Genomic DNA, 17445 nt, shown 5'->3' with positions numbered 1-17445 from the left:
AAATTTCTCATAAAGGAAAATTATACCTGGTAAATGCATTATTTAAAATGAAAAATTTACAATAAATTTTTACTGAGACTAGGATATCATATTTAGAAAAAACCTCCATCATAGTTCAGAAGAGAATAAAAATGTATAGCAATGTAGATTTATGAGAAGTAACAAAAGGTAAAACATTTTGTACAAAATTGTTTTATCTTCTCATCCTTTACTAATTTATGATTTTTGTTTGTTTGTTTTCCCCATAGGCACATTGGGAAGGCCTCACAGGCAGAATAACTTTCAACAAAACCAATGGCTTACGAACAGATTTTGATTTGGATGTGATCAGCCTCAAGGAAGAAGGTCTGGAAAAGGTACTTGAGACATTCAGTTTACTTACTTTAATTATTAAATAAACGTACCCTAGTGAAGAGATAAAGCAATATTTCCTGCTGTAGATACATTTCATTGACATTTAACTTTATTGAGTAAATCTAAAAATATACATCTTCAATTCGTTATATATATTGAATATAATAATTGACTATTAGGACTCAAGGATAAAGGATATCTTAAGGCAATTTAAATGTTTTTATTTTCTCATCAGGTTTTTCTGATTCTCTGCATACAATGTATATAATATTAATTTAAAATAATATACATAATATATTAATATAATCTTAATTAGCTGTAATATTTGATACAATAATTAGAAAATGTTTGATGTAATATGAATCTTTGTATATGCAGCTTATAATCACAGGCCTTCATAGACTTTCCTACTTAGAGCAGACCATACAGAAGGATTAAATACTGAAACATGTTTCTGCTCCTGGATCATATTCAAGAGAAATGCCTGAATTAATGTACATGAGTAAATTAGGTATGAACACAAATGCTACACATTACACTGGGTCTATCTTTCTTGATTCCATTTCTAGGTATTGAGGTAAAGTACAAGAAAGGCTCTTAGAATTTGGGTGTGTGTGCTTACTTTAAGAACATTTTAGTGTAAGTTTGTAATATATGAATTTAGCTGTTTTCTGATGGATTCATTGAAAGTTACAGATTAAAAAGATATATTGATAAGAACTTGAGAAAAAATTCTTTTTGAGATAACATCGCTTTAAAGATAGTGAGTTATGTTTCAGCTAACAATTGAACATGGAGCATCATTCATAGATGGAAACTGAAGAAGGAAATTGAATCAAAATAAGGGGTATTTTAGCCTGAGAGAATAGTATATATGAATGTTGATTCAAATGATGCAGGAGTGAGAAAACACATATTTTTGATATCACCAGGACAAGAAGTATATCATGGCCAACTGATGGCTGAAGTTAACAGGGGTATTACCTCTTCTCATTGAGAGTTTCAGGTTGTACCCTTTGTCAAGACCATGCAAAATTAGGAATCTTTTATAATAAACTGGAACTAAAATATTCGTGAGGCTGTCACTTCCTAATTACCTTACTTCCAAGATAACAACATTAGTCTATACCCAAAATTGGAATTGATAATGGTGGAGTTTAGTCAGCTCATATGGGCTTATCTCAGTGTTTACTGGGGATGTTATTATCTTATTTTTGGAAATACCTAAGTCACTAGGATGAACTTTGACCACTGCTTGTATTTCAACACATCAACATAAAAATGGTGATGCTCTTCCTGTTACCATAGACCCAGTCCCTTGGACTCAAAGAAAATATTAGAGAAGGTTTTCCTAGGCTCTAGTGTGAATTATAATAAGATCCTGAATATAATGGTTACCAAGTATATGTGAGGATCTACCATATCGATAAGCAAGGTATCACAATGTGAATTATAAATGTTGACGTGACATTCATCAATATTTTGTGTTCAGACAGAATTAGGCTGAAATCCTTGTTCTGTCATTTACTATTTATAGACAGGTTTCTTAATCCTTCTAAAACACAGCATCTTCAACTGCATCCTGGGGTGGTAGCAATATCTGCCTCATTAAGCCTCCTAAGTTTTGTTGATTTTACTTTTATTTTTTCCTAAAAAGTATAGTTACCAATCCATAGATGAAAAAACAGAGTTCCTACCTTGATAGAGTTCACACTTTGGAAGATTCAATAGATGGTGATTCAGGAGGCTTAAGTTACTATTCTAGTTGTATCACAACAAGTGTGTGAACTTCATCCTTCCATCCAACTTCTCTGGGCCAAATTCCCCATCTCAAAAAAAGTAGAGTGCAAAGGGCTTCCCTCTTGGACAGGCTGAAGTGAAAATATCATGGTCTCTAAAAGAACCTGGAAATACGTTAATAGGGGTCGAGGCTAGGAATTTTAACTATCCTCAATTCTATCTTTTCATGCTACTGCCTTTTCCTAGTTTTGTCTTGGTCATCTTTGACCAGCACACTTTATTTATTCATTTAATTCTCTAACAAATATGCAGTGAACTTCTATCTTGTGCCCCTATGAAGGTTTTGCTCTAGTGAAGAAAATCTGCCAATTATAAATTGATTCATAAAATTATATTGGGTTGGCCAAAAGGTTCATTCAGTTTTTTCCATAAGATGGCTCTAGTAGCACTTAGTTGTCTTTAACTTCATTCGAAATAATTTTTTTAGACTGTATGTGACAGCTGTCATATCAGCATGCATTTAAAAAAAGATATCAAAATTGGTGAATTTTTATGTAGCCATTTTAATATTGAAGATGGAAGAAAAACAGCAACATTTTCAGCATATTATGCTTTATTATTTCAAGAAAGGTAAAAACCCAACTGAAATGCAAAAAAAAGATTGTGCAGTATATGGAGAAGGTGCTGTGACTGATTGAACGTGTCAAAAGTGGTTTGCAGAGTTTCGTGCTAGAGATTTCTCACTGGATGATACTCCATGGTCTGGTGGACCAGTTGAAGTTGATAGCAATGAAATCAAGGCATTAACTGAGAACAATCAATGTTATACCACGCAGGAGATAGCCGACATACTCAAAATATCCAAATTAAGGGTTGTAAAGCATTTACGCTAGTTTGGTTATGTGAAGCGCTTTGATGTTTGGGTCCACGTAAGTTAAGCAGAAAAAACCTTCTTGACCGTATTTCCGCATGCGATTCTCTACTTAAACATGATGAAAACGTTCCATTTTTAAAACAAATTGTGATGGGCAGTGGCAAGTAGATACTGTACAATAATGTGGAATGGAAGAGATTGTGGGGCAAGTGAAATGAACCTCCATCAACCATACCAAAGGCCGGTCTTCATCCAAAGAAGGTGATGTTGTATATATGGTGGGATTGGAAGGGAGTCCTTTATTATGAGCTCCTTCCAGAAAACCAAACAACTAATTCCAACAAGTACTGCTCCCAGTTAGACCAACTGAAAGCAGCACTCAACGAAGAGTGTCCAGAATTAGTCAACAGAAAACTCATAATCTTCCATCAGGATAACGTACGACTGCATGTTTATTTGATGACCAGGCAAAAACTGTTACAGCTTGGCTGGGAAGTTCTGATTCATCCGCCATATTCATCAGACATTGCACCTTCGGAGTTCCATTTATTTAGGACTTTACAAAATTCTCTTAATGGAAAAAATTTCAATTCCCTGGAAGACTGTAAAAGGCTCCTGGAACAGTTCTTTGCTCAAAAAGATAAAAAGTTTTGGGAACATGGAATTATGAAGTTGCCTGAAAAATGGCAGAAGGTAGTGGAACAAAAGGGTGAATACATTGTTGAATAAAGTTCTTGGTGAAAATGAAAAATGTGTCTTTTATTTTTGCTTAAAAAACCAAAGACACTTTTTGGCCAACCCAGTAATATAGTATTGGGCAGTGAAATGTGCTAAAAAGAAAGATCTCTTGCTTGTATGTCATTAAAATGATGTATTTTGAATCATTTTCTGAAATGTGAATCTTAGGATTGAAACAGTTAATAGGAGGAAAATCCAGACTTCTGATGTTTGTAACTGTGGAGCAGATAAACCAGGAAGGAGCAGGTATATTTCTGACAAACAGAGAAGTAGAACATATTCAGGGAACTGAGCTTGGAGTTAAAATGCTACTCTGGACACAGTTTTCCACTTAGATAGGGTTCATAGATCAAAGTGAATTCTTTCTCCTTTATCTCGACGGAGATCTTGGTTAGAACCCAGCCCAGTTCGCCATGGTCTAAGAAGGGTCACCAGTACCGCACACACAACCAACCACATCTGGTTTGTTTGTTTGTTTGTTTAATTGGAGCAAGGAATAACAAATTTATCAAAAAAACGGCAGTCTGAGAAGACGGTGGACTTGTGTCCCAAAGAACCATCTTGCCTGAGTTAGAATTTAGGCTTCTTTTATACTAAAAGGGGAGGGAGTAAAGTCAAACATTTCCTGGTTCCGGTCAGCCTCCAGAGGGAATGTGTTAATTTCTTCCTTCCTGCAGTTATTCACAGGTGGCAGGTCTAAGGAGGGTCACCAATACTGCATACACAACCAACCACACCTGTCCAGACAAGCTCTTGGGCCATTGCAGTGCCTTCTCTAAAGCAAAAGAAGGAGAATAAGGGGATAAAACAGTAGGCAACTTTGTCTACCTCAGGCAATAATAGGACAATTTCTTTCTTTAAGATCCTGGTATTGAAACTACTAACAACAGGAAAAGGAAAACAGAATAAGTGATTTTCGCAGCTTGAATTTTTCTGGTCAGTTCAAAGACCGTATTGTATATTCCACTTTCAAAATATGTTTAGAATCCATCCATTTCTCCCTAAATCCATTGCTACAATCATGGCCAGGGGAACCTTCCCCGGACACATACACTGGAGCCCCAACAAGTCTCTGTTCTACTCCTCCTTGTAATCCATTCGCCAAATCATAGCAGCCAATGGATGTCTTTAAAAGCAAAATGATCCATGTCATTTCTCTAATTTAACTCATCCCTTTATTTCCACTGTATTTTGATTAAGATCCAAACATGATTTACAATGAATTCCCTACCTCTCCCACTCAACTCTCACCATCTTCTCAGGTGTTTTCTATGCTCCAGCTATACTGGCTGTTTCTCATTTCCTCACAAGGTCAAGACTTTCTATTACTTTGGCAGTAGAGTTTTCCTGGTCTGGAATACCCATTCCTATCACCTTTGCCTGGCTAACTTCTTACTCATCCTGGGGGTTGCAGCTTACATTTACTTCCTTAGATAGGTATTCCCTAAGCCTAATCAAATTTAAGTTTCTCATAGTGTCCTCTACTTTTTCTTCCTGACACTGCCTATAATTGTGTATTTACATACTTTTTTTTTTTTTTTTTAAAGACTGCGTCCCTAGCCAGAATACACATCCTATTAGGTGCAGAAAAATGTGTCTCCTTTCTCACTATTTACATATTCAAGGCCTAGCAAAGTGTCTGGCACGAAGTACATCCTCATGAAATGTTTATTGACTGTTGAACAAATGAAGGGTCTCTATGAGAATCATAAGAGATACTTCACATAGAATACTTACTCAGGTGTCTGGTGCAGAGTTATTTTCCAATAGCAGAACTTTTTTCCCCCCACTTTTTCCAGCTTTGCTCCATACTTACAAAGTGGGAAGAGAAATCCAATAGTGGATTTCAGACAATCAGTGGGCTGGGGTAGTGGGTCAAGAATTCAAGGGGTGAAGGATCTTATAGCACAGGAGAAAGCAGCACTGAAGTCTGAGCTTATAAGGATGCACCAATGGCATCTCTGGTCATCTACATAGTGCAGTTGAATACTTTCTGACACTTCATTACATCGATGAGTAAAAATAAATATTCTATTTATAAATTTTCCTTTTTTTTATTGTAAGTTTATGTGTGGAAATAAACAAAGACCACTTGGATGAGAACAAACAGAAGTTGTTATGCAGAGCTTGCTATAGCAAGGGAGCAACTTATATTTGGCAGAGATTCAAGGGCAGGCAAGGGAGTGGAAAAGCTTTATTTGGGAAAGCCTCAGGTGTGCTCTGATTGGAGATTGTTGGCATGAGAAAACTGGAGGTGGGCTAACAAGAAGCAAGGTATCTTGGGTGATTGGTTTGGTGAGTTTCTCTGGTTGCTTCTGAGTTGGAAGAGAGGGGGAAAAAAAGGAAGCTGCAAGTTATTGAACAAATCTTGACCATTCTGGGCAGATTGCTGCAGAGGTTGTGGCTTGGCTTCCCATGATGCTTGCTTCAGAGGATCTGGTTAAAGTCCTATTGTCGTACATGGTCTGACTGTTATCTATTTGTGTATTCAGTCTGTCAGTGGAACTTGGAAGAAGAAGGAGAAATAGCAAAAAGAAAAACGGCCAAGAAAAATGGACATAATTGACATGAGGAAATAAAAAATGTCTTCATAACTGACAATAAAATTAATATTTTTAGGGTTTTTTTAATATAATGTTTAACTGGGATATGATTTACCATTGGAAATGGCTTAACTTACTTACCTAGTCTTCTGAGGCTTAGCTATGTTTTAGGAAAGACCAGCTTCAGATGGAACAAAAGCATGACTAATGGAAAAAGATATTAAGAAATATTCAGAAGGTTCTTAGAATATTACTTCAAAAAGATTCTGTTTAGAGCAAAAATAGTTGGAAGGGTTTCACACAAAATAGGTTTGAACTGAGTTGATGACACTACACGAAAATGGTGTATTTCCATTGCAAGCTGAGCTATCTAAAGGCCATTTAAAAAAAAAAAAACTTAGACTTTGAAAAGAATTCCTTCTAAGAAACTATAATGCAATAATAAAATTGCTTAATCCTACCATATTATTGAATTTTATTATCGAATGTCCATTGTGACAACTATGTACATCATGTGCTTTCCAAGAAAAAAAAATCAGTCTCTTGCTATTATACTTTATTAATTGTTCAAATGGATTTTTATTATACTAGAGAATATTTTCTTCTAAATAGAAATGTTAAACTAAAATCATACCTGTGTACCTCTCTTACCCTTTCTGTAGCATCAGAATTTGTTATCTGTTCTCATTATTTTGCTGATAGTCTCTTAAAATGTGATATTTATATTAAAATAGAACTTGGAGAATAGAATGTTCTGTCTCCTCAGTGGAAAGGCCTAATAAATCCTTATTGAAATTGGCTTTTATGGTAATATTATATTAATTTAGAAAAAAAATAAAGATCAAACTAATACATTTATCTGGCCAGAAATGGTGCTAAGGGTCCTGGAATTGTATAGGCCTGTGAACAGTCATGCCATGTGTTTGCCTCAGCGTGCTTTTATAATAAAATCAGCTTCTAACTTGTGCATCTTTAGGGAAAATCTTGGAAAAGAAAACTGGCTATAAAAAGCCATCTTATGTAATATATGTTTGCCAATTTCTACAAAATTAAGTATTTATATAAATAATATAAATCAAAATAATCCGTATTTGCAAACCTTTAAAAAGTTTAAATTTGTTATATTTTACTTTCAAGTGGAGCTTCATTTCAACTTTTAAAATCTGTGTTTTCTGAATATTCACTGCTTGCATTTTTACCCACCAGTAGAGAAACTGCTATCAGCAATCCATAGGCTTCCCACTGAAAACTCAAATATTTTGATAATATATGGAGAGAGTGAGAATTAGTAGTGAAACCATGCCTGCCTGAGTTTACAGGCATATATGTTCCAGGAACAGAACATGTTTCAAAGTGCTTTTTGAAGATTTTTTTTTTGTAGAATATATATATATATTTTTTAAAAGTGGTAATTTCTGTAGAAAATTTTACTATTGCGCTTTCTCTTGCCAGTAAAATCCTATAGTCATTAGCTCCCTGTGAAAAAGGTGTCTGAATGGAATTTACAGTCTTCCAAATTTATCTAAATCTGAAAATTCACACTAGATAAGTGAGACTTTTTTTTTTTATCTGTAGAAACCTAATGCATAGCAGCTTTTATCTTTCTCTCTTTGGTGGTATTTGATACATATATCTTGGTCTCCATGGCAACAATGACCCCCAACTTTCCTAGGAACTGAGATTTCTTTGGCCTCTCTGTAGGAAAGCAATGCTAATGGTGATGTTGACCAGTAATCTTTAAGCCAGTGGGAAATGTGTTGTTTGCTTCTTAAAAAGCAAAACTGGATCCCAGGCAGGACCCAAACTTAGTGTCTTTTTTTAGAGATGTTAACCATTTAATTTGTCCAACTCTTATAAAGAATCATTACATGCCCTGTTTCACAACTGTACTGACATTTTTTTGGTTTGTGTCAGTATATTTATAGTTATTATTTTGCTTGATAACTTTCAGGTTGGTAAAATATTTAAGAAAACTCTGTATGATGTTTATGTTTAAAAATCAATAGGATTGCCTTACTTGAGGGCACACACTTTCTTATTTTGGTCCATCAGAGAATATCAAATATTGATATTTTTCTTTCAATTACTGAATTTGAATTAAACATGTATACTAAATGTAATTGTAATACATTGGTTTTATTTCAAATAAATCAATGAACTACATTTTCATCCTTGCAAAAAATAGCCCTTAATTTAATATTGTCATGTCATTATATTTGAGAACAGTTAACTCATTGATTCAAATTTTATTTTAAAAATCAGAACTACCACCTGTCTCTTAACTCTTTATGTTTAAGGTTGACTTTGCCCTAAACAAAAATAAAAATCTTAGGGGTGAAAAATCTATGTTTAGATTAGTCATCCCTTTCTGTAAGATCATTATATTGTATACTTATTCATTTATTGCTTTCACATTAATGCTGTAGTTCTCAAATGGTGAAATTCCAGAACCCATGTTAACTAGTTAATAGACAGTTTTAGAAAAGTTGTTAACTGAAGGTATCTTTGTGCTGTACTCATAGGCCAAATCACTTCTGTATGAAAAAGACTCAGTTCCCAGGTAATTATTCTTTACTCTGATTTCTCCCTCTCAGGGAGCACATAGGCATTTCTAGGAAATGTTTCATGTTTATTGTTGAGAGATCAGATGACAATTCTTTCTGAAGTGATCTCCTGTTAATACTTAACCCAATGGAAGTGCAATACTATTCATTGTTATTAGACAGTAATGTAAGTAACTATCTGTACTTTCCATTAAAAAATTTAACACAGGAAGGGGTGAAGTAAATGAGGTCAAAAAGTCTCTAATTTACCTGCAACACTTAGTAAGAAAACTACTATGTTGAAAAAACTCTGTCCTCACTACTCATGTTCCATATAGACTTGAGAAACCTGAGTTTGCAAATTATCCAGAAAGAATGGTTACACTAGTTAATCGAGAAACATGCAGTTCACCAAAGTATATTCAGTCAATTGGAGAGAATATTTATCTTCCAAATGTAAATTAGCATTTAATACCAGCACCTTCCTTATGCTTTTTAAATTCTCAATACCCTCAAACAGTACTATCAGGAATGCCTTTTCTTCTCAAAGAAATAGTAAATACAATGCAAGGCAAACTGTATGGGTCATGTGGTTGTAGGCAGCTAATTATTGGGAAGATATTTTTTAATTGAGGTATAGTTGATGTACAATATTATATAAGTTACAGGTGTACAGTATAGTGATTCACAATTTTTAAAGGTTATACTCCATTTTTAGTTATTATAAAATATTGGCTATATTCCCTGTGTTGTACAATATATCTTTGTAGATTATTTTATACATAATGTTTTGTACCTCTTAATCTCCTACCCCTATATTACCCCTCTCTCCTTCCCTCTCCCCACTGGCAACCACTAATTTGTTCTCTATTAGTCTATTTCTTTTTTGTTATATTCAGTGGTTTGTAATATTTTTTTTAGATTCCATATGTGATGTCGTACATTATTTGTCTTTGTCTGTCTGACTTATTTCACTTAGCATAATATCCTCCAAATCTGTATATGTTGCTGCAAATGTCAAAATTTCACTCTTTTTTATGGCTGAGTAGTATTCCTTTATATATACACCATATCTTCTTTATCCATTCATCTGTTGGTGGACACTTAGGTTGCTTTCATATCTTGGCAATTGTAAATACTGCTTCTATGAACATCAGGGTGCATGTATCTTTTCAAAATAGTGTTTTTGTTTTTTTTGTTTTTGAGTATGTACCCAGGAGTTGAATTGCTGGGTCATATGGTAGTTCTATTTTTAGCTTCTTGAGAACCTTCAATACTGTTTTCCAAAGTGGCTGTACCAATTTACAATAGTTCCCTTGGTATACAAGGGTTCCCTTTTCTCCACATTCTCACCATCATTTGCTCTTTGTGTTCTTTCTGATGATAGCAATTCTGACAGGTGTGAAGTGATATCTCATTGTGGTTTTGATTTACATTTCCCTGATGATTGGTGATGTTGAACATTTTTTCATGTGCCTGTTGGCCATCTGCATTTCCTCTTTACAAAAATGTATATTCAGTTCTTCTGCCCATTTTTTCATGGAGTTGTTTAGTTTTTTTGCTGTTGAGTTATATGAGCTATTTATATATGTTGAATATATATTAACCCTTTATCGGTCGTATCATTTGAAAATATTTTCTCCCATTTAGTAGGCTGTCTTTTTGTTTTGTTGATTGTTTTGTTTCCTTTGCTGTGCAAATGATTTTAAGTTTAGGTCCCATTTGTTTATTTTTGATATTTCTCCCTTGTTTTAGGAGAGGGATCCAAAAAATATTGCTATGATTTATGTCAAAGAGTGTTCTGCCTATGTTTTGCTCTAGGAGTTTTATGGTTTCTGGTCTTACATTTAGGTCTTTAATCCATTTTGAGTTTATTTTTGTATAGGGTGTTAGATGGAGACTACATTATGCTAACACTGTTTTACAATGTACAGTGTGGTTTCTCATGATCACCACACAGGCCTTCTTTGGAAAAGTACCACTTACGTTCTTTGTTCAAGACAGATGAATTTGTCTAAAATTAAGTCAAAACAGTGTATAATCAGAGAATTCATTTTCCTTTTTACATTACTCTATAATGAAAAACTGTATTGCTTTTTTTTCATTCTCCAACATCCATGGTTATATTGTTAGTAAATGGCAATAAGACAGTGTAAATAGAATTTTGATAGATCCTATTGTGCCAGTTGGTTTTTAGTGGGGAAATTATTTCTTAACTTTAAATGAGATTGACTTTATATATAACTAATATTTTACACTTAGCTGGGAATGTTTATTTTGTTCCTACCTGAGAAAGTTTTTGATATACTTGTCAAACAAATTATTATTGCTCATTCCACAGAGCATAAAAAATGTCTCACTGATTCTGCTTACAAGAAGCAGTGCTAACTTACATGTTTAGAAGAAATTATAAAATACTAATTACAGATGAGACAAGCAATTATGTAGCTCAGGAGAGGAAAGAAAAACATTCTTTGGACATAAAGGAGTAATATGAGATACAAAACAAAGGAAATTTATACTGAAAAAACTGTCAAAAACAAAGAAAAATAAATAAAGCATCAACTAACTAATGAGATACTCAGATAAATAATTTTAAAATCATTCAGAAAACAAATGTTTTTTTCTGCATTAAAAAATAAAACAAAGCGACCAAAGAGAAAACATATTTTACCAAATGAAATTATATGAAGAGTTTTTAAAAAAATCCTGAGAGGTATAAAATGTAAAGCATAAAATACATAAAATTCTTACAAATGTTTATATTAACATATATAAAATGTAGCTTAGGAAAAATTCAAATAAGTAGCAAAGATATGTGACCTATTACTCCCAAAGTTAAATATGATATTAAGGTAGAACTTGAACAGAACATGAGGAACAAAACATGAAAAACAAAATATGTAAATATGAAAGAACAGACACAGTATACATTCAATATTTGCTGAGTGAATGAATGAATGAATAGGTGTGGAAAGTTAACAACCTAAAAAAACCTGAAAGTCTTCATTATGTAGTAATTCACTCATTTATTCCATTTAGTCATTTATTCAATAAATATTCATTGGGTATTTATTATCTAAATTTCAAAGTTGTGACATCCTCCTTGAAGGCACTTAAAGTTTAACACAAGAAGATATGATACATAAAAATGAAATATAATTTTCATTCAAAGTAAAACATAAATGGAATTTCTGAGACAAAGAGGACCAGTATATTCAGAATCCTCACACAGAAAACCCCTAGTATGTCCTGTATTCAAAGGCCTTAGGATAAAAGGATGAGTAAACCAGCCTGTAGCCTCAGGAGATTTAAGTTTTAACTAGAGAGTGATTAAAAGAAGAATTACAATTAAAATGTAATGTGGTACTCCTGTGTTGGGGGCATACATAAGTTGTTCTGTCCATTGCTACACAGAAGAGGGAACTGCTTTTCCCAATGTTTCTATCAGTGATGAAGATACATATGTAAGGTAGTGAAATAGGGAAAACATCCATTTAAAGAGTATAACATTTATTGGGCTTCCCTGGTGGCGCAGTGGTTAGTACGACTGCCGATGCAGGGGACACAGGTTTGTGACCCGGTCCGGGAAGATCCCACATGCCGCGGAGCGGCTGGGCCCGTGAGCCATGGCCGCTGAGCCTGCGCGTCCGGAGCCTGTGCTCCGCAACGGGAGAGGCCACAACATTGAGAGGCCCGCGTACCGCAAAAAAAATAAATAAATGAAAGAGTATAACATTTATAGAAAACATGACCACATGAATAGTTTAGGAAAATTGTAAATGCAATAAAATTCACCTTCAGAAAATGGAGAAATGCCTTATATTTCTGGCAAACATAATGAAAAAAGAATTACAGTCTCTATCTCTATGTCTCTCTCTCTCTCTCTCCTGATTGAGATTTAAAACTTCCAAATAGAGAATACTAGAAGCTTTCAATAAAAAAATATTTACCAAAAAAGAAACAAATATTGGACTGCCCTCAGTCTCTTTAGTAACATTAAATAATAGAAAACATGACTAAAACAGAGCTCTTGAAGGAAGAAGGCTATGACATAATATGTCTTTATTTAGTCAAGTTTTCTTTGTACAGGAACATGACAAAAATATTTTCAAATCTACAGATAGAAGCATGTCACATAGTTATCCTTTACAAATAAATTGTCTTCTATAAGAACAATGATAAATGAAAGCAAATACTCAAAAAGAGGAAACTGGCTAGAAATCCCAGTAAACAGTAAAAGTAGTTAAAGCATACAGAGAGAAGTTTTTGAATAATAGTTTTAAAGATTATATTAAAAATTACATTTGTTTTCCTTGGAAAAGAGATGATCTATAATATGTCAAGCAAAAGAAAATGAGAGGCAGTGTCCACAACCCCAGATTAAATTAACTAAAACTATGGATCAGTATGTGTAGTAGCAGAATGAACCAAAGTAGTGAATTTTCATAGAATAGATGTCATTTTAATTTTTATGATTCAATATTGATTTTATGATGTGATTGTAAAAGTTTAAACAAAAGTTGACCATACCCCTTTAGTAGACTGAAAACTTTGTTATCTCACAAATTACCACAGAGAAAACTGTCTACCAAAATATCCAGAGGTAGAAAAGAAATAGTGAAACCAGATAATATGAAAGGAACAAGGTTAAAAATAAGATCCAGAGAGAAAAAAGATAGGACATTAAAAACATTCATGATGAGCTGCTTATAAAGAAACCCATAAAATGAGAAGCATGTTGAAAGTATAATTATAGATAATTATTTATCAGCAAATGCAAATATACAAATAAGGTAAGCATGATTAATACTAGGTCCTGGAAATTTAGGTGAAAAGAATTACTTAGAATAAAAAGTTATTTTTATGTGATAAAACATACTATCTAGAAATAAAGGCAACAGTCATAAACCATTATAGTATCATTCAATTATGTAAGTCAAACTATTGAAAGTAGAAGATGAATTGTTAGGAAGTTGTATTGTACCATGAACTGTCAGGAGGATGATAACAAACACAACAATAGTTTTGGAAAGTTATATGACAACATGTACTAATAATCCTAATAATTCATATTATTTGGGCTCAGTAATTCCAATTCTAGGAATTTGTTTTTAAAATAATAAAAGACATGGGCAAATATTTGTAAATAACTCTGTTTACTAAAGCCTTGTTTTTAACAATGATAGTTAAATTGTGATATGTTTTTATGATGTTCATATTATACAATCATTCAAATTATGAATTTGATTAATTTTAATGCCAGAAGAAAATGCTCAAAATAGTATAGAAATAGGATGTATTTAATAATTTATATAATACTTGTAGCACACTTATAAACACCTTGCATTGACTTCTTTTTCATTTAATCCTCACAACAGCTCTATGAGGTAGATAATGTTATTCCCCCATTTATAAATGAGGAAATTGAGGCACAGAGAAGTAATGTGCCCCAGTCCCCTGGTGGTAAGTGGAGGAGATGTAATGGGATTCAGGTAGTCTGACACCCCCTTCAGAGTCTGGGTCATTAACTACAAGGCTATGATGGAAATTATGCAAGGAACATACATGTAAAGATAAAAGACTTGAAGGAAATACACTAAGCTTTATTAGCTATGATTGACATGGGTATGTATGTAGGTTCAAAGTTTAAATTGATGTTCTCTTTTATATTTTTTGTGTGTTTTATAATTTGACAACAATAAATATGCATACCTTTTATGAAGAAGAGCAAATTTATTTTCAGAACGATTCAGAATATAAAATAAGAAAAATGAATAATACCATAATTTTCTATAGTTCTTTGTGGTTTTTGAAGTACTTTCAAATTACTTATCTAACTCGATGCTTATAATTAAAGTGACCTTATGATTTAGTATCCAAACCATGACATTTTTAATTGTACAAGGGAGTTGCTATTAATATTTACACCAAGAAGATAACCATAAAGTTGAAGTATCCAAGTCAGCCAAGATATAGACTCACTCTATCTAAAATACCGCTGTGAGGTCAAGAGTACTTTATTAAATTTTGGAACTGAGAAAAAATAAATGACTTGATTAAATCATATAATGAGAAAAATCATGGTTCCAAACATAGATTAAAAGAAGAAAGATTGTCTTAACTTAATCAATGGCTCTCGTGATTAAAACAAAACAAAACAATAAACCCCACTGATGAAAAGTTCTTCAATCAGTAGAAAATTTTGAATTATACAGTCCTAACAGATTTTAAATCTGGGAATCATACAAAATTTCATTTGATTTAAAATGTTATGCCATTGAAATTTCTGAAACTTCATAATATTCTGCTCAGAAACCTGAGATTTATAAAAAAGGATACCTAATATTTGTGATTATAGGTAATTATGGATTCATGAGCCAGAACCCTTTCATCCCAATAGTACTAGAAAAGCAACTGACAGAGGATGAAACTAGAAAAGTATGTTTAGAAGAATGAACATTCAGCTAAATTATTTTTTATAAAAGTAATCATGGAGGATGATGTAAGTGAAATGGGCAATGTTTTGTATTAGTGATTTGATTAGAAAGTCGAAAAACTTACTGGTCAAGCTTGAGGGTGTCATCTGGCAGATGACAGTGGGCAAATGCTGTTTGCCAGTGCTTTGGCTGGTAGAATTACATGTCTGAAAGAAATCTAACTATTTAACCAATAGTGAAAAAAAGGGAAATAAAATCTAAAGGACAAATGCGTAATAGGTATTAATTATAGATCAGGGGCAGAAAAATGGCAGTGACTGCAAAATACAATCTGCAGATGTCTTGTTTAGCCAACAGAGTAGATGTTTTTTTTTTAATGATTTTGAATTTGAAACAATTTAAGCAGGTCAGGCAGGCATTCTAGGTTTGACATCCCTTCTGTCCTCCACCCAGGTCCCCAGCAGGGCCTCTTCTAACTCTGGTGATGCCTTGCTGGGAACTTGAAAAAAATACCTGCTCTGGGAACATGCAGCCCAAGGCACACAGCAGAGTGGGTTGGGATTGTGGCCCCTCTTGCTCTTCTGCCTTGAGATTTTTGTGAGAGTTAAAAACTTCACTCCCTAGCCTGGAAATTCTTACTACTGGCTTATGCCCTTTCACGTCACACATTGATGCTACCTGTCTGGCCCTTGAAAACTTTCCATTATTGACCCTAAATTATAATTAGTCTCTGTCTTTATGACATCATGGTAGTCTCAGTCTAGAGTAATTTGAAAGATCAGTAGGTAATTTACTTTGGAAAGAATGCTGAATCAAGATTTTTTTTCTTTTTTTTCCCTTACTGTATTATTTGACTTTTTTTCTTTACTGACACAAACATTAGGAATATATAGTTTTTCACGGTAAGAGGAAAATTAAGTAAATATGAGAAAATATGGCAAGAGGTTCTTTTTTAAACATCACTAGAAACATTTATATTGAATTCCTAGTATAGTCAAATAAGTTCTTGAAAAAGAACACTGAGATTTACTTTTATGTACACCTATTAGAATGACATATCTATTCTTATGAAGAACAGAAGTTATTAACATTTCTACTTTTGTGCTTCTCCAATTAAATGGAGATAGATATCTTAAAAAGTTACTAAGAAAGCTATGCAAATGAAGAGATCAAAAAGAGTATGTATGATAAAATATAAAGAAAATAAAAAGATCATAACATTTAATTTGGATTTATGCTGATGAGACCCTTGTTAGCATATTTAGGTAGACCAGAGTAAATGTTACCTGTTAAATCAATGTCACGTTAAAGATAATTTAATTTACAAACAGTTCCCAACTTATGATTTTTCAGCTTTACAATGGTGATGGTGCAAAAATGATACATATTCAGTAGAGACTGTATTTTTAATTTTGAATTCTGATCTTTTTTTTCTGAGCAAGTGATATGTAGTACGATAATTTCTTGTGATGCTGGCAGTGCAGTGAGCCCCAACTCCCAGTCAGCCACTGCATCACCAGGGTAAACAACTAATACACTTACAACCATCCTGTTGTACATATAACCAGCATGTTTTTCATTGTAGTTCAGTATAGTATTCTATAAGTTACATGAGATATTCAACATTTTATTATAAAATAGGCTTTGTGTTAGATGATTTTGACTACAACTGTAGACTAACGTAAGTGTTTTGAGCACGTTTAAAGTAGGCTGGGCTAATCTATGATGTTTGGTAGGTTGGTGTACTAAATGCATTTTTTTTTTTCTCTTCCAAATATATATATATATTTTTAAACATCTTTATTGGAGTATAATTGCTTTACAATGGTATGTTAGTTTCAGCTTCACAACAAAATGAATCAGTTATATATATACATATGTTCCCATATCTCTTCCCGCTTGCGTCTCCCTCCCTCCCACCCTCCCTATCCCACCCCTCCAGGCGGTCACAAAGCACCGAGCTGATCTCCCTGTGCTATGCGGCTGCTTCCCACTAGCTATCTACCTTACGTTTGGTAGTGTATATATGTCCATGCCTCTTTATCGCTTTGTCACCCTTTACCCTTCCCCCTCCCCATGGCCTCAAGTCCATTCTCTAGTAAGTCTGTATCTTTATTCCTGTTTCACCCCTAGGTTTTTCATGACATTTTTTTTTCCTTAAATTCCATATATATGTGTTAGCATATGGTATTTGTCTCTCTCTTTCTGACTTA

General features: G+C 33.4%; 1 protein-coding gene across 1 annotated transcript in view; it reads left to right on the top strand.

Annotated features, from left to right (window-relative positions):
- Positions 1 to 17445, top strand: part of GRIK2 (glutamate ionotropic receptor kainate type subunit 2) — a 635712-nt gene that overhangs the window by 395347 nt on the left and 222920 nt on the right. The window contains exon 8 of the mRNA XM_060030591.1: positions 249 to 356. Within this exon, the coding sequence (XP_059886574.1) occupies positions 249 to 356 (108 nt within the window). The remainder of the gene's footprint in view (positions 1 to 248; positions 357 to 17445) is intronic.

Source organism: Delphinus delphis, chromosome 14 (genome assembly GCF_949987515.2).
Source record: "Delphinus delphis chromosome 14, mDelDel1.2, whole genome shotgun sequence".
Lineage (NCBI taxonomy): Eukaryota > Metazoa > Chordata > Mammalia > Artiodactyla > Delphinidae > Delphinus > Delphinus delphis.
This window is presented reverse-complemented; position numbering and strand designations above follow the sequence as displayed.